Here is a 19031-nt window from a genome sequence, read left to right as displayed (position 1 = left end):
CACAAACTACCAAACGTAAGCTTTCTAGAAAGTAAGGCCCTGTAATCTTTATATCCCAGTCTGCGTTTCCCGTCTTGTTTTTATTTATTGTACCCCCTGTATGGAGCTGATGTATTGAAACAAAGATAATAGCAATAATAATAAAGAGAATGAAATTACTTTCAGTACACACACTCATTTTAAAAAATACAACACATTAAACATTTTTTATTTTTTTAAATACAGCAAATTAATAATATCTCTACTGACTTTATTGGTTGTTTATTTAATCCATCTGTAGCTTTAAACACAATAATATGTATTTGTGCAATAAATGATATTGACCTCACATGACAACATGTTTGTTATGAGCACGTACTTATACTGTCTTCAGTTCAAAGCCAAAATAAAGCAAGGCTTAATGTATCAATAATAAATGGGTTGTTAGCTTTGGTTTATTTGTATTTGTTTAACATTCAGCACTAGAGACAGCAAGTCAGGTAAATTAATGTTTTAGTGGCATCTGGAAAAACTGTTCTGTACCTATGGTAGATTATCTTTTATATAAATAGCAATTTGTGTATCACTCTAAGGTAGTGCCATGGTAGACAGGAATCTAAAGAATGCATTTGCACTGAGGAAATAGCAAATAGTTGTAATAATACCTCTATTTGGGTCAAGTAGATATAAATGCAATGCAGACTTTCAAGGCTACTAGGTCTTTTTATCAGGCAGGATATCTAGTTGGTATTGTAACTTTCATGCTGAACACAAAAGGAGTTGCAAAAAGGGCAAAATGTGCATTAAAAAGGTTTTTCACTACATATAATAAAAACATTTTTTATGGGGAATTACATTTTGGCATAAATGTTACTTTGAAGATAGTTCCAAGTAATGAAAAAATCTTTAAATTCTGAGGTAAAAGTCACACTCTTTCTGTCATCTATTTATATTGTTTCTCTACAGCAAAGCTTGCCATATCACAAACCCTGGCATTGCCCCCAAATACTATAAAGACCTCACCCTATGATCACCCAGTGATTATCCCATAAATTTACAGATGTTGTGAGAAATTCTAACTGAATCCAGATTCCAGCAGAGTGTATCTGAAATCCTTATGTTTCTGTAGCCCTAACAAACTAGGGAAACCCCTAGATGATATTAAAAGCTGAAGTAAGCAATAAGATATCTGTGTTTAATTTTATAGGCTAGAAGTGTCTTATGTTTATTAGCAACACTCTGTAACGGTTTAAAACACATGTAAATATTGATCCAAGATTAACCACTTCTGACATAATGTGATGTACATTTATGGCTTTAAATATTCCTTGAATTGTTTATGTAAGCTATTATTTTGCTCTGTATTGTTTAGAACCGATTTGACCCTTACATAAATTCCACTATGTCATAAATGACATCCGTGTAAATACTCTTGTTACTTTGTCATAAATTATTCTATCAGACAACCTTTGTCTTCAAGTAATTTGAACTTAATGACTTCTTGCCAGATTTGTGTGTGTATATTTGTTAACATACAGTATATTTTTCTTGATAGTTTAGTCTTATGTGATTCTAAAAATTTATTTCTTTAAGTTTTGTTTTTGGGTTGGAGATTCTGGTTGTGGACTAGAGTTCTAGGCAAGAGACTGTAGCACAACAGAAGTCTTGAATGTGCAAACATAAAAAGGAGTGACAATGCATAAATCTATAGAAATATATAGGGGTCGGGCAGGAGTAGATTTTGAAATTACATTTAGATTAGATCAAACTACAATTACCCTTTAACTAAGTAACTTAGGCAACATTAGATTTTATTATTGCAAAAATGGCACATGAAATAATTAAATCACTTGTACTTTACTAAAGGGTATCACTGTAATGTAAGTGATGAACTAAAGTTAATGAATCCCATTTATGCCCTTTAAAGAGCTATTTCAGTAAGTATATTCTGAATTAAATTATATACTTATGAGTGTAACCAGCCAGAACCTACCATTAAACAAAAGTCTTACAGTGTATATAAAATGTCAAAAGTCAACTTCATTTCTGTTGTTGGAAAACAACTATTTTGTCTCTTCCAAACTGTTAGAAGAGCTTTTAATAAAACACATACTTTTCTTTCAGCTGACAATTTTATTTTCTGGTTTAATTTAAAACTTTCAAATTGTGAACCAATAACTTTTAAAAATGTTTACAAAAATTAAATCTGATCACTTGAATATCCATTCTAGATTTAGTCTGGTCAATATAACTAAGAAATTAAAAATTTACAACAAAAAAAAGTAGAGAGTTAATTACACATATCATCAATTTATCTTGTTAGGAAACTTACAGATAAAACATACCGGACTGTAATCAGCAATAATTCATTCATTCATTAAGCCCCTAGTTGGTATCAAAAGCTAAAGTAAACAATAAAATATCAGTGTTTAATATTATAGGCTAGAAGTGTCTTATTGTTTATTAGCAACACTCGGCTCAAAACACATGTAAATATTGATCCAAGATTCACCACTTCTGACATAATGTGAGGTACATTTATGGCTTTAAACGTTCCTTGAATTGTTTGTGTAAGCTATTATTTTGCTCTGCATTGTTTGTAACCCATTTGACCCTTACATAAATTCCACTGTCATAAATGACATCCAAATAAATATTCTTGTCACTTTGCCTTTGACACTTTGTCATAAATTATTCTATGAGACAACCTTTGTCTTCAAGTAATTTGAACTTAATGACTTCTTGCCAGATTTGTGTGTGTATATTTGTTAACATACAGTGGGATGTTAAAGTACATTTTATTGTGATAGGTTAGTCAGATTATAAAAAGTTATTTCTTTAGGTTTAGATTTTGGGGTGGAGATTCTGGTTGTGGACTAGAGTTCTAGGCAAGAGAAGGCTTAAATGTACAAAATAATATTAAAAGGAGTGACAGAGCATAAATCTATAGAAATATATAGGGGTCAGACGGGAGCATATTTTTTAAATTAGATTTAGATTAGATGACATTTACCATAACTGCATTCACCATTAGATTATGTTTAACATAACAGCAGCTATCCAATTCACCCAAGTTAAAAAGATACGAAAGTCAAAATTAAACTTTCCTGATTCAGATAGGGCATGAAATTATTAAACACTTTCAAATTAATTCCAGTATTGAATTGTGTACAGTATTTTTATTTGCAAGCTTTTTTAGATACCAGCTGCTACTGAGTTCACAGTATTTATGTATATGTGCCTGTGATTGGCCAATGGATGTCACATGATAGAGGGGCAGAGAAATAAAGGGAAACCTTTCAGATTTTTATTTTTACACATGCAGATACACACACACTACATAGCATACACTTATACAGGCAGATACACACACACTACATAGCATACACTTATACATACAGATGCACACACACTACATAGCATACACTTACACATGAAGATACACACACTACATAGCATACACTTACACATGCAGATACACACACACACTACATAGCATACACTTATACAGGCAGATACACACACACTACATAGCATACACTTATACAGGCAGATACACAGACACTACATAGTATACACTTACACATGAAGATACACACACTACATAGCATACACTTACACATGCAGATACACACACACACTACATAGCATACACTTATACATGCAGATACGCACACACACTACATAGCATACACTTTTACATGCAGATACACACACACTACATAGTATACACTTATACAGGCAGATACACACACACTACATAGCATACACTTATACAGGCAGATACACAGACACTACATAGTATACACTTATACATGCAGATACACACACACTACATAGCATACACTTATACAGGCAGATACACAGACACTACATAGTATACACTTATACATGCAGATACACACACACTACATATCATACACTTACACATGCAGATACACACACACATTACATAGCATACACTTATTCATGCAGATACACAGACACTACATAGTATACACTTATACATGCAGACACACACACACTACATAGCATACACTTATACATGCAGATACACATACACACACTACATAGCTTACATTTATACATGCAGACACACACACACTACATAGCATAAACTTATACATACAGATACACACACAGTTATGGATACAGATAGACACACACACACACTACATCATATATGGGTATCTGTAATTCATTGTATGGGGTCCTAGGGTTGGCAAGCACATTAGCTGGCAGTCTGCCACTGTTCATTATCCTGGTATTAGCACTGCTCATTGTATAAAACTGAAGGCATGCTAGTATCACCAGGGGTTAGACATCATCCCTACCAGAGATAGGTTAGAGAGGTCACCATTACCCGTGGTCAGAGTGTATACAGCCTTCTTACTCCTGCTTAACCCACACATTATTCCTTTCCACAGGGAATCTAACAGGTATCTAACCCTGTGAGAGTAAAGCCAGCTGCTTCTGAGTATGGGCCCAATAGAATTTTTTTTTTAATGCAAATCAGGATAAATGGCTAGCAACAGGGACAGACCCCTAAAATCGGGACTGTTCTGCGAAAATCGGGACAGTTGGGGGGTATGCTATCGTTAAAGGACAATCAGCGACTCTGCACCCCAATCTCTCCCTGGCTATTTTAAAAAATAAGAGAAATCAGGTACACTAGAAACAGTCTCTTTTTGTGTTAAAGAACCATTGTAGAGCACAAATTGCATGCTCTTATTTTTTACTTTAACTCCTGCAAAGGTGTTAAACACATAGCTAAACACATAGGGCTAGATTACAAATGACACTTATTGTGTGTATGCTAACTGCACTCAAAGTAAACTTCTAACACGGGCGGGTTAGCACACATATTACAAGTTAAAAGCAAAAGTCTGATGCACACTAACTTCCCGACTTTGGATATTGCAACCATGCTTTAACTTCTCCCTTAGACATGGGACGTGCTGTTAAAAAAGAAAACCACTTATTGAAGGTAGTTATTTTAAAGTATTTCTAATAAAACACATTAAAAATTATCAAAACAATATTTAATGTTTAAAGGTATTTAACTGGAAAGAGATAAGTGTATATATAGGTGGGTTTACATGTGTATATATGTATACCCATATAAACACATAAATACACATGTATATAGATATTTACATATACACATATGTAGTCAGATATATAAATATACATTATAGCCCTTTCCCATCAAATATCTTGCCATATACCATATCCCTTGTAACCCTTATTAAAGTGTAATAGTTTAATTTGTTTTTGATATGTTTGGTGAACATTTTTTTTAACCTTTATACTTTACGTTAGGTCTTTAGGTGTGCTAGTCCGTTGAGCACAAATTACTTTCAACTTGTAATATGCGCGTAAGCGCAGTCACAATATTGCATAACGAGTCCCGCACTAACATTAGCGCACCATTTGCTGCCCATCGCTTTACATTTGCTGCCCACCACTGCGAGATTTACCCTCATTGCAGCGCTAGTTCTCATGCCGTGTCTGACCGAATGAGAACGAGGCTCCTATTGTAGCCTATGGAAGCTTCCTACCATTGCGTCCCGTTTGCATTGCACCGCACATCAAATACCTCTGCTACTATTGTCTTAGATAAAAATTATTACATTGAGGAAATTCCATGTCAATTGCAAGACAAAGACATTTAAAAAATCCTCCCTCACAATCCTTTATTTAAAATTCAGAAGGAAATTAAGGGTATACTTGAAAAAGCACTCAATAGGGGCATTATTGACAACAAACTTGCACAATATTTGTACATAGATTGGCCAAAGACACCCATAATATATACTGTACCAAAAGTGCACAAAGATTCTAATAGACCCCCGGGCCACCCCATAGTAGCAGGAGTGAAATCAGTCTTTAGTAACATAGCAGTGTATTTAGACAAAAATTTACAACCAAAAGGTAATGAGAGCAACCTCTTACATTAAAGACACCAATGATTTCATATAAAAACTTACAAATATTCCACTGGAAAACACAAAATATATCCTGTACACGTTAGACGTTAGTAGTTTATTATACACGTCAATAAAACATGAGAGTGGTATAGGAGCTACCATGTTAACTATGGCAAAGACAAGCATTTATAATAGAGCCCATTTACACTTTTTTGAGAAGCTATTGAGAATGGTTTTATATTGTAATTATTTTCTATTTGATGACCAGTAGTATCTACAATTGAAAGGAACTGCTATGGGGTATTACGAATAGTGCTATTTTTCTCATCAAAGGTACCAATCATTCTGATTTTGTTGGCATTAACATTTTCAACCAATAGAGGTGGTCTCTCCAGTGCTTTTGCACGCTGATAAGCTTTTTCTATCTGTTACTTATACAAGCCACCCAGAGTGCATCTTGAGCTAGTTGTGTAACAATAGTATGCTGCTAATATGCAGAATAACAGAGTGAATTCCTGTTATGTGTGTGACTTTTAGTGACAGGGAATTTATCTAGCAATCGGCTGACTGGGTTGAATCCCAGCAGTACGCAGGCAGGAGGACGCCTTTGAGCGCATAGTCTGTGTGATTTGTGTGATTGAATTTATTCCTGTACTCACTTCTGCTCATTTTGCTCTGTTTTCTGTGCATTAACATCAGAACCTCTGGACACATAGTCCTTTTTTAATGTTTTTAACTTTGTTGGATCAGTTTCCAGTGAATATTTAAGAGTGGATGGTGATTTCCTTCTATAAATCTGATCCAATTACAGATATAATTGTTTGTCATTGCATATTCGTTAATAAAGTGTTTATTTTAATTTTTCTTCACATTTATATATTAGTGCCTAATTCAGCACTTGGCTTTAATGCCAAATCCCTTAACTTTCCTAACCTATTGAGAAACATTTTAAAATAAACAGATGTATACATGTGAATACCCACATGTGGTTTATTTAATAAAATGCCCGTGTTCAAAAATTTACTTGGGAGAGACAGTGAGGAAAATCAGAGACAGACTCAGCCAACACAGGTCTAACATAAGATGTGGTGATATGAAAGCACCAGTGGCCTGTCATTTTCTAGAAGCTGGTCACAGTATATCCCAGTGGAGATGGAAAATCATTGACAGCGTAGGTACATTGAGAAGAGGTGGCAATAGGGAGTTTCTGCTAAAAAGGATGGAGTTCTTTTGGATACATAAATTGAAAACAGTTACATAGATATTAACAGGGAAATTGATATGTCAGTATTCCTGTGAAAAATGTGTATGCATATATATATATATCTATACACTGTATATAGATCTCTGATGAAGCGCATGTGAGCATGCGCGAAACGCATCAGATCTAGCACCCCTTGCACACCTGTGTTAGTGCTACTCACCTTGTGTATCCAATAAAGTCACTTGGCATCAAGTTCCTGGGTCCTCGTTTTTCCTTGTGTATTATATATATATATATATATATATATATATATATATATATATATATATATATATATATATATATATATATATATATATATATAATGAATTATAATGTAACCATCTCTGAGTAGGCAATGTACAGCATGATGTTATCATATCACAGACTATAATTTAAAATTGTATTTAGAATTGTTTTTATAATTTATACTGTGTATCAGCCACTAGGTGGCAGTACAATATGATGTTGGAAGGGTTAATGCATATGGTATATAAGTAGCAACATACAGGTGTTCTGTATTAGCATGATTAGGGGTGAATAAAATAACCAGAAACGTTACCTTTTGATGTTGCTGTGGGCCTATATGCTTTTAATAAGCTAAGAATAAAGACAAGAAAATTCTTCATACATCTGGTCCTGTGGATTTTTGCTTTTGCACTTAAAATACCAGCGTACAATTGCATGCGCTGGTATTACAAGTGGAGTGCAAATATCTCGCTTGCGTGAGCGCAATTATGCGCTCCACTTGTAAACTAGCCCAAAATTAATAATCTACCTTTTCACGCAGCAAAGCAGCTTAATATTACAGACATTGCTGTACCCTTCTGAATTTCAGGCATTAATTTTAAAATTTACAATCAAAATGCACTCTTTAAATCACTGTAAAGATAAACTAGAACTTTACAAATAAACTATAGTATCACAAATAGCAATAATAATAACAATAATAATACAATAAATAAAAATGATAAAAATAATAATTATTATTCTGACTATTATTAATACTACTATTACTCTCACTACTACTACTAATAATAATAAAATGCAATAGTAAAACAGATACACTGGTTGTAATTGGTAGTAAATTTCTTCTAAATTACTTTATAAATATCTTTTTTTGTCAGGAGCTTGCTGATATTTCTGTGTAAAACTGAAGTAATTATATAATCATTACCACTGCCTTGCTAAAGTTGCAGGTAGCCATTAACAAAAATATGTATTAACTAACCACAATGCCGACAAAATCTAAGCTGCCGTTTCTGCTATCTGTCAATACAAGTTTTCAAATCTATGACTGGCCAAATGAATACATTGTGAGATACAATACCATAGCAACGTGTGTGTGAGAACCTCTGCCAACATGTCCCCATAACTCCCAACATTGGTAGCTGGGTATCAGGGACTTTGGAGATTGATGGGAGCCATCACTATTTTGTGGGTGGAGCTGTGTTGGGAGGGGTGGGATCATTGATGGTTAGTGAGCAGGATTGTGCATGTGTCTGGTTGGTCAGTGAGTGTGTCTGGGCTGTTCATGGGCATATCTGGGTGCATTGTGGGTGGGGCTAAGGGAAATTCTACAAATAGGGACATATGACTGTCTCGGAGGGACAGGGTGCAGAATCAGGGACTGTCCCTCTCAAATTGGGAAAGTTGGAAGGTCTGTGTTTAACATGCAGCTTATAGATTTATATTACAACATATGTATGGACAGGCCAGTGTTACATGTTTGATGGTGAGACCTTACCATCCCTTTGGACAGTTATGGTCATCAAATCTGTCCCTAGCTATGTGATCGTCTATATGAGGTTCTAACAAAATCACAACAATTGATGGTATTTTTATTTGGAATGGTGAAATCTCAATCATTGCAAAATATATTACTCAATTTACCATGAACTTATTATTTACATAGAACATCAGAGAAGGGATTGCACTTTCAATAAATCGTTCAGAAAGACATTAGACACCAATGACTATTTAGACTCTAGAAGAAGGCACAACTCCATCTTGATAAATAGTATCCTATATAGCCTGTTTAAATAAACAAATTTTAGAGGATTATAATAAAAAAAGACTATATTCACACAAAAAAATGTATCACAAAAGTAGAACAATCATAAACAAATAAAACATTTGTGCAGAAGTCATATAATAGACAACAATGATAAGTAAACATTTGAAATAAAAGCATGCAAGGAACCACAACAGGAATTCACAACATATAATGAGACAACCACTGAAATTAAAAAACATAATTTATGTAAGAACTTACCTGATAAATTCATTTCTTTCATATTAACAAGAGTCCATGAGCTAGTGACGTATGGGATATACATTCCTACCAGGAGGGGCAAAGTTTCCCAAACCTTAAAATGCCTATAAATACACCCCTCACCACACCCACAAATCAGTTTAACGAATAGCCAAGAAGTGGGGTGATAAGAAAAAAAGTGCGAAGCATATAAAATAAGGAATTGGAATAATTGTGCTTTATACAAAAAAATCATAACCACCACAAAAAAGGGTGGGCCTCATGGACTCTTGTTAATATGAAAGAAATGAATTTATCAGGTAAGTTCTTACATAAATTATGTTTTCTTTCATGTAATTAACAAGAGTCCATGAGCTAGTGACGTATGGGATAATGACTACCCAAGATGTGGATCTTTCCACACAAGAGTCACTAGAGAGGGAGGGATAAAATAAAGACAGCCAATTCCTGCTGAAAATAATCCACACCCAAAATAAAGTTTAACAAAAAACATAAGCAGAAGATTCAAACTGAAACCGCTGCCTGAAGAACTTTTCTACCAAAAACTGCTTCAGAAGAAGAAAATACATCAAAATGGTAGAATTTAGTAAAAGTATGCAAAGAGGACCAAGTTGCTGCTTTGCAGATCTGGTCAACCGAAGCTTCATTCCTAAACGCCCAGGAAGTAGATACTGACCTAGTAGAATGAGCTGTAATTCTTTGAGGCGGAATTTTACCCGACTCAACATAGGCAAGATGAATTAAAGATTTCAACCAAGATGCCAAAGAAATGGCAGAAGCTTTCTGGCCTTTCCTAGAACCGGAAAAGATAACAAATAGACTAGAAGTCTTACGGAAAGATTTCGTAGCTTCAACATAATATTTCAAAGCTCTAACAACATCCAAAGAATGCAATGATTTCTCCTTAGAATTCTTAGGATTAGGACATAATGAAGGAACCACAATTTCTCTACTAATGTTGTTGGAATTCACAACTTTAGGTAAAAATTCAAAAGAAGTTCGCAACACCGCCTTATCCTGATGAAAAATCAGAAAAGGAGACTCACACGAAAGAGCAGATAATTCAGAAACTCTTCTAGCAGAAGAGATGGCCAAAAGGAACAAAACTTTCCAAGAAAGTAATTTAATGTCCAATGAATGCATAGGTTCAAACGGAGGAGCTTGAAGAGCTCCCAGAACCAAATTCAAACTCCAAGGAGGAGAAATTGACTTAATGACAGGTTTTATACGAACCAAAGCTTGTACAAAACAATGAATATCAGGAAGAATAGCAATCTTTCTGTGAAAAAGAACAGAAAGAGCGGAGATTTGTCCTTTCAAAGAACTTGCGGACAAACCCTTATCTAAACCATCCTGAAGAAACTGTAAAATTCTCGGTATTCTAAAAGAATGCCAAGAAAAATGATGAGAAAGACACCAAGAAATATAAGTCTTCCAGACTCTATAATATATCTCTCGAGATACAGATTTACGAGCCTGTAACATAGTATTAATCACGGAGTCAGAGAAACCTCTATGACCAAGAATCAAGCGTTCAATCTCCATACCTTTAAATTTAAGGATTTCAGATCCGGATGGAAAAAAGGACCTTGTGACAGAAGGTCTGGTCTTAACGGAAGAGTCCATGGCTGGCAAGATGCCATCCGGACAAGATCCGCATACCAAAACCTGTGAGGCCATGCCGGAGCTATTAGCAGAACAAACGAGCATTCCCTCAGAATCTTGGAGATTACTCTTGGAAGAAGAACTAGAGGCGGAAAGATATAGGCAGGATGATACTTCCAAGGAAGTGATAATGCATCCACTGCCTCCGCCTGAGGATCCCGGGATCTGGACAGATACCTGGGAAGTTTCTTGTTTAGATGAGAGGCCATCAGATCTATCTCTGGGAGCCCCCACAATTGAACAATCTGAAGAAATACCTCTGGGTGAAGAGACCATTCGCCCGGATGCAACGTTTGGCGACTGAGATAATCCGCTTCCCAATTGTCTACACCTGGGATATGAACCGCAGAGATTAGACAGGAGCTGGATTCCGCCCAAACCAAAATTCGAGATACTTCTTTCATAGCCAGAGGACTGTGAGTCCCTCCTTGATGATTGATGTATGCCACAGTTGTGACATTGTCTGTCTGAAAACAAATGAACGATTCTCTCTTCAGAAGAGGCCAAAACTGAAGAGCTCTGAAAACTGCACGGAGTTCCAAGATATTGATCGGTAATCTCACCTCCTGAGATTCCCAAACTCCTTGTGCCGTCAGAGATCCCCACACAGCTCCCCAACCTGTGAGACTTGCATCTGTTGAAATTACAGTCCAGGTCGGAAGAACAAAAGAAGCCCCCTGAATTAAACGATGGTGATCTGTCCACCATGTTAGAGAGTGCCGAACAATCGGTTTTAAAGATATTAATTGATATATCTTCGTGTAATCCCTGCACCATTGGTTCAGCATACAGAGCTGAAGAGGTCGCATGTGAAAACGAGCAAAGGGGATCGCGTCCGATGCAGCAGTCACAAGACCTAGAATTTCCATGCATAAGGCTACCGAAGGGAATGATTGAGACTGAAGGTTTCGACAGGCTGTAATCAATTTTAGACGTCTCTTGTCTGTTAAAGACAAAGTCATGGACACTGAATCTATCTGGAAACCCAGAAAGGTTACCCTTGTTTGAGGAATCAAAGAACTTTTTGGTAAATTGATCCTCCAACCATGATCTTGAAGAAACAACACAAGTCGATTCGTATGAGACTCTGCTAAATGTAAAGACGGAGCAAGTACCAAGATATCGTCCAAATAAGGAAATACCACAATACCCTGTTCTCTGATTACAGACAGAAGGGCACCGAGAATCTTTGTGAAAATTCTTGGAGCTGTAGCAAGGCCAAACGGTAGAGCCACAAATTGGTAATGCTTGTCTAGAAAAGAGAATCTCAGGAACTGATAATGATCTGGATGAATCGGAATATGCAGATATGCATCCTGTAAATCTATTGTGGACATATAATTCCCTTGCTGAACAAAAGGCAATATAGTCCTTACAGTTACCATCTTGAACGTTGGTATCCTTACATAACGATTCAATAATTTTAGATCCAGAACTGGTCTGAAGGAATTCTCCTTCTTTGGTACAATGAAGAGATTTGAATAAAACCCCATCCCCTGTTCCGGAACTGGAACTGGCATAATTACTCCAGCCAACTCTAGATCTGAAACACAATTCAGAAATGCTTGAGCTTTCACTGGATTTACTGGGACATGGGAAAGAAAAAATCTCTTTGCAGGAGGTCTCATCTTGAAACCAATTCTGTACCCTTCTGAAACAATGTTCTGAATCCAAAGATTGTGAACAGAATTGATCCAGATTTCTTTGAAAAAACGTAACCTGCCCCCTACCAGCTGAACTGGAATGAGGGCCGTACCTTCATGTGAACTTAGAAGCAGGCTTTGCCTTTCTAGCAGGCTTGGATTTATTCCAGACTGGAGATGGTTTCCAAACTGAAACTGCTCCTGAGGACGAAGGATCAGGCTTTTGTTCTTTGTTGAAACGAAAGGAACGAAAACGATTGTTAGCCCTGTTTTTACCTTTAGACTTTTTATCCTGTGGTAAAAAAGTTCCTTTCCCACCAGTAACAGTTGAAATAATAGAATCCAACTGAGAACCAAATAATTTGTTTCCCTGGAAAGAAATGGAAAGTAGAGTTGATTTAGAAGCCATATCAGCATTCCAAGTCTTAAGCCATAAAGCTCTTCTGGCTAAGATAGCCAGAGACATAAATCTAACATCAACTCTAATAATATCAAAAATGGCATCACAGATGAAATTATTAGCATGCTGAAGAAGAATAATAATATCATGAGAATCACGATTTGTTACTTGTTGCGCTAGAGTTTCCAACCAAAAAGTTGAAGCTGCAGCAACATCAGCCAATGATATAGCAGGTCTAAGAAGATTACCTGAACATAGATAAGCTTTTCTTAGAAAAGATTCAATTTTTCTATCTAAAGGATCCTTAAACGAGGTACCATCTGACGTAGGAATGGTAGTACGTTTAGCAAGGGTAGAAATAGCCCCATCAACTTTAGGGATTTTGTCCCAAAATTCTAACCTGTCAGGCGGAACAGGATATAATTGCTTAAAACGTTTAGAAGGAGTAAATGAATTACCCAATTTATCCCATTCCTTAGCAATTACTGCAGAAATAGCATTAGGAACAGGAAAGACTTCTGGAATAACCGCAGGAGCTTTAAAAACCTTATCCAAACGTATAGAATTAGTATCAAGAGGACTAGAATCCTCTATTTCTAAAGCAATTAGTACTTCTTTAAGTAAAGAGCGAATAAATTCCATCTTAAATAAATATGAAGATTTATCAGCATCAATCTCTGAGACAGAATCCTCTGAACCAGAAGAGTCCAAAGAATCAGAATGATGGTGTTCATTTAAAAATTCATCTGTAGAGAGAGAAGATTTAAAAGACTTTTTACGTTTACTAGAAGGAGAAATAACAGACAAAGCCTTCTTTATGGATTCAGAAACAAAATCTCTTATGTTATCAGGAACATTCTGCACCTTAGATGTTGAGGGAACTGCAACAGGCAATGGTACATCACTAAAGGAAATATTATCTGCTTTAACAAGTTTGTCATGACAATTATTACAAACAACAGCTGGAGGAATAGCTACCAAAAGTTTACAGCAGATACACTTAGCTTTGGTAGATCCAGCAGGCAGTGGTTTTCCTGTAGTATCTTCTGGCTCAGATGCAACGTGAGACATCTTGCAATATGTAAGAGAAAAAACAACATATAAAGCAAAATAGATCAAATTCCTTATAAGACAGTTTCAGGAATGGGAAAAAAATGCCAAACATCAAGCTTCTAGCAACCAGAAGCAAATGAAAAAGAGACTGAAATAATGTGGAGACAAAAGCGACGCCCATATTTTTTGGCGCCAAATAAGACGCCCACATTATTTGGCGCCTAAATGCTTTTGGCGCCAAAAATGACGCCACACCCGGAACGCCGACATTTTTGGCGCAAAATAACGTCAAAAAATGACGCAACTTCCGGCGACACGTATGACGCCGGAAACGGAAAAGAATTTTTGCGCCAAAAAAGTCCGCGCCAAGAATGACGCAATAAAATGAAGCATTTTCAGCCCCCGCGAGCCTAACAGCCCACAGGGAAAAAAGTCAAATTTTTGAGGTAAGAAAAAATATGATAATTTAAAGCATAATCCTAAATATGAAACTGACTGTCTGGAAATAAGGAAAGTTGAACATTCTGAGTCAAGGCAAATAAATGTTTGAATACATATATTTAGAACTTTATAAATAAAGTGCCCAACCATAGCTTAGAGTGTCACAGAAAATAAGACTTACTTACCCCAGGACACTCATCTACATGTTTGTAGAAAGCCAAACCAGTACTGAAACGAGAATCAGTAGAGGAAATGGTAAATATAAGAGTATATCGTCGATCTGAAAAGGGAGGTAAGAGATGAATCTCTACGACCGATAACAGAGAACCTTATGAAATAGACCCCGTAGAAGGAGATCACTGCATTCAACAGGCAATACTCTCCTCACATCCCTCTGACATTCACTGCACGCTGAGAGGAAAACCGGGCTCCAACTTGCTGCGGAGCGCATATCAACGTAGAATCTAGCACAAACTTACTTCACCACCTCCCTTGGAGGCAAAGTTTGTAAAACTGATTTGTGGGTGTGGTGAGGGGTGTATTTATAGGCATTTTAAGGTTTGGGAAACTTTGCCCCTCCTGGTAGGAATGTATATCCCATACGTCACTAGCTCATGGACTCTTGTTAATTACATGAAAGAAATAGAATACAAATCACAGTTACATGTTAAAGCAAACTGTTGAATGACTCTCTCTTAATAAAATAAGCATCCAAAAATAATCAAACATTTTAAAGAAAAAAGCAAAAACATTTTAGATTAACTTTTGTCTGTCCCTATACATATCCTGAGACAAATTCAGAAGCTGTTCTCAGAGAACATTTCGAGGAGTAACAAGCTCCAAAGTGCATAAAAGGTATTGCAAAGGTTTAATGTAAACTGATGTCATGTGATGCTAAATATTTAATTGTACCATAAAGCGGCCCAGTTGGGACATGTTGCAGCGTGTAGTAAGCAGGGGGAAGTACAGGGGTGGAAGAAAGTTAAGCAGGTTTACTAGATTACATGGATCTTGAAGACTTTCCTTGCGTTCTTGATTACCATCAGATGGATCTACAGATAGAAAATTATATTATCTTGAACATGTTGAAAGCAAGCCAATAACTTTGTCACTGTAAGAAGATTTCGCTTCATCCATCCCCTGGCCAGGTTACTAAAAGGTATGCCAAATACTCACTCAGGGGCTTAGATAGGATTTGGGTTCTCTAGGGTTGAAATTCTTTAGCTCAATAATAAAATGTAGGGCTGAATGATTTGCAATTGGAGGCTCCTCCTCCTGTGTGGTTTGATTTTGAGTTTTGCAGATTGATAAGTTTCATGAGAATGTGGGGCTTCTCTGAAACCTCTCTTAGATCTTCAACAAATTGGGAGAGATATTGGTCTAAGGCCAGACTTATTTATTAAACTTTTCTTCTACAATAAACTTGTGATAATAATCAATGGCAGGTAGTGGCATGGAGTCTAAGTGTTTACATTATTCCTAGAGTGTTGGAAAAACCATTGCCAGTAACAAAAAAGACGCTGTGTGTGTACATATCTGTACTAGAACTATAGTCTAAATTATTGCTAAAATTGAACCTTACCCCAAATGTTAGGAAACTGTACACCAGGGGTGCCAACACTTTTTTGTGTTGGGATCTACTTTTCAAATAACCAGCCCAACAAGATCTACCCACTAAAAATGGGCCGGCTCCTAAGCTTTACATTCCTGCTCAACTAAAGACACCAAGAGAATGAAAAAAAAAATTGATAATAGGAGTAAATTAGAAAGTTGTCTAAAATTGCATGTTTTATATCTGAATCATGAAAAAAATGTGTTTAATATCCCTTTAAGGTTGCATGATATAGCAACACATAGATGTGCAAAAGCAAAAAGATACAACAGATTAAAGGGACACTGAACCCAAATTTTTTCTTTCATGATTCAGATAGAGCATGCAATTTTAAGCAACTTTCTAATTTACTCCTATTATCAAATGTTCTTTATTCTCTTGGGCCTAGATTTAGAGTTCGGCGGTAGCCGTCAAAACCAGCGTTAGAGGCTCCTAACGCTGGTTTTGGGCGCCCGCTGGTATTTGGAGTCAGTGATTAAAGGGTCTAACGCTCACTTTTCAGCCGCGACTTTTCCATACCGCAGATCCCCCTACGCCATTTGCGTAGCCTATCTTTTCAATGGGATCTTTCTAACGCTGGTATTTAGAGTCGTTTCTGCAGTGAGCGTTAGAGCTCTAACGACAAGATTCCAGCCGCCTGAAAATAGCAGGAGTTAAGAGCTTTCTGGCTAACGCCGGTTTATAAAGCTCTTAACTACTGTACCCTAAAGTACACTAACACCCATAAACTACCTATGTACCCCTAAACCGAGGTCCCCCCACATCGCCGCCACTCGATTAAAATTTTTAACCCCTAATCTGCCGACCGCCACCTACGTTATACTTATGTACCCCTAATCTGCTGCCCCTAACCCCGCCGACCCCTGTATTATATTTATTAACCCCTAACCTGCCCCCCACAACGTCGCCGCAAGCTACTTAAAATAATTAACCCCTAATCCACCGACCGCAAATCGCCGCCACCTACGTTATCCCTATGTACCCCTAATCTGCTACCCCTAACACCGCCGACCCCTATATTATATTTATTAACCCCTAATCTGCCCCCCTCAACGTCGCCGACACCTGCCTACACTTATTAACCCCTAATCTGCCGAGCGGACCTGAGCGCTACTATAATAAAGTTATTAACCCCTAACCCGCCTCACTAACCCTATCATAAATAGTATTAACCCCTAATCTGCCCTCCCTAACATCGCCGACACCTAACTTCAATTATTAACCCCTAATCTGACGACCGGAGCTCACCGCTATTCTAATAAATGTATTAACCCCTAAAGCTAAGTCTAACCCTAACACTAACACCCCCCTAAGTTAAATATAATTTTTATCTAACGAAATAAATTAACTCTTATTAAATAAATTATTCCTATTTAAAGCTAAATACTTACCTGTAAAATAAATCCTAATATAGCTACAATATAAATTATAATTATATTATAGCTATTTTAGGATTAATATTTATTTTACAGGTAACTTTGTAATTATTTTAACCAGGTACAATAGCTATTAAATAGTTAAGAACTATTTAATAGTTACCTAGTTAAAATAATAACAAATTTACCTGTAAAATAAGTCCTAACCTAAGATATAATTAAACCTAACACTACCCTATCAATAAAATAATTAAATAAACTACCTACAATTACCTACAATTAACCTAACACTACACTATCAATAAATTAATTAAACACAATTGCTACAAATAAATACAATTAAATAAACTAGCTAAAGTACGAAAAATAAAAAAGATCTAAGTTACAGAAAATAAAAAAATATTTACAAACATAATAAAAATATTACAACAATTTTAAACTAATTACACCTACTCTAAGCCCCCTAATAAAATAACAAAGCCCCCCGAAATAAAAAATTCCCTACCCTATTCTAAATTAAAAAAGTTACAAGCTCTTTTACCTTACCAGCCCTGAACAGGGCCCTTTGCGGGGCATGCCCCAAGAATTTCAGCTCTTTTGCCTGTAAAAAAAAACATACAATACCCCCCCCCCAACATTACAACCCACCACCCACATACCCCTAATCTAACCCAAACCCCCCTTAAATAAACCTAACACTAATCCCCTGAAGATCTTCCTACCTTGTCTTCACCATCCAGGTATCACCGATCCGTCCTGGCTCCAAGATCTTCATCCAACCCAAGCGGGGGTTGGCGATCCATAATCCGGTGCTCCAAAGTCTTCCTCCTATCCGGCAAGAAGAGGACATCCGGACCGGCAAACATCTTCTCCAAGCGGCATCTTCGATCTTCTTCCATCCGGTGCGGAGCGGGTCCATCTTGAAGCAGGCGACGCGGATCCATCCTCTTCTTCCGATGTCTCCCGACTAATGACTGTTCCTTTAAGGGACGTCATCCAAGATGGCGTCCCTCGAATTCTGATTGGCTGATAGGATTCTATCAGCCAATCGGAATTAAGGTAGGAATTTTCTGATTGGCTGATGGAATCAGCCAATCAGAATCAAGTTCAATCCGATTGGCTGATCCAATCAGCCAATCAGATTGAGCTCGCATTCTATTGGCTGTTCCGATCAGCCAATAGAATGCGAGCTCAATCTGATTGGCTGATTGGATCGGCCAATCGGATTGAACTAGATTCTGATTGGCTGATTCCATCAGCCAATCAGAAAATTCCTACCTTAATTCCGATTGGCTGATAGAATCCTATCAGCCAATCGGAATTCGAGGGACGCCATCTTGGATGACGTCCCTTAAAGGAACAGTCATTAGTCGGGAGACATCGGAAGAAGAGGATGGATCCGCGTCGCCTGCTT

General features: G+C 36.8%; 1 protein-coding gene across 1 annotated transcript in view; it reads right to left on the bottom strand.

Annotated features, from left to right (window-relative positions):
- The window catches only part of SLC7A9 (solute carrier family 7 member 9), a 221666-nt gene that overhangs the window by 113085 nt on the left and 89550 nt on the right, over positions 1–19031 (bottom strand). Inside the window, exon 4 of the mRNA XM_053719243.1 lies at positions 15542–15681. Within this exon, the coding sequence (XP_053575218.1) occupies positions 15542–15681 (140 nt within the window). The remainder of the gene's footprint in view (positions 1–15541; positions 15682–19031) is intronic.

The sequence above is a fragment of the Bombina bombina genome, chromosome 1 (genome assembly GCF_027579735.1).
Source record: "Bombina bombina isolate aBomBom1 chromosome 1, aBomBom1.pri, whole genome shotgun sequence".
NCBI lineage: Eukaryota > Metazoa > Chordata > Amphibia > Anura > Bombinatoridae > Bombina > Bombina bombina.
The sequence above is the reverse complement of the archived record's forward strand: the minus strand, read 5'-3'. Positions and strand labels throughout refer to the sequence as shown.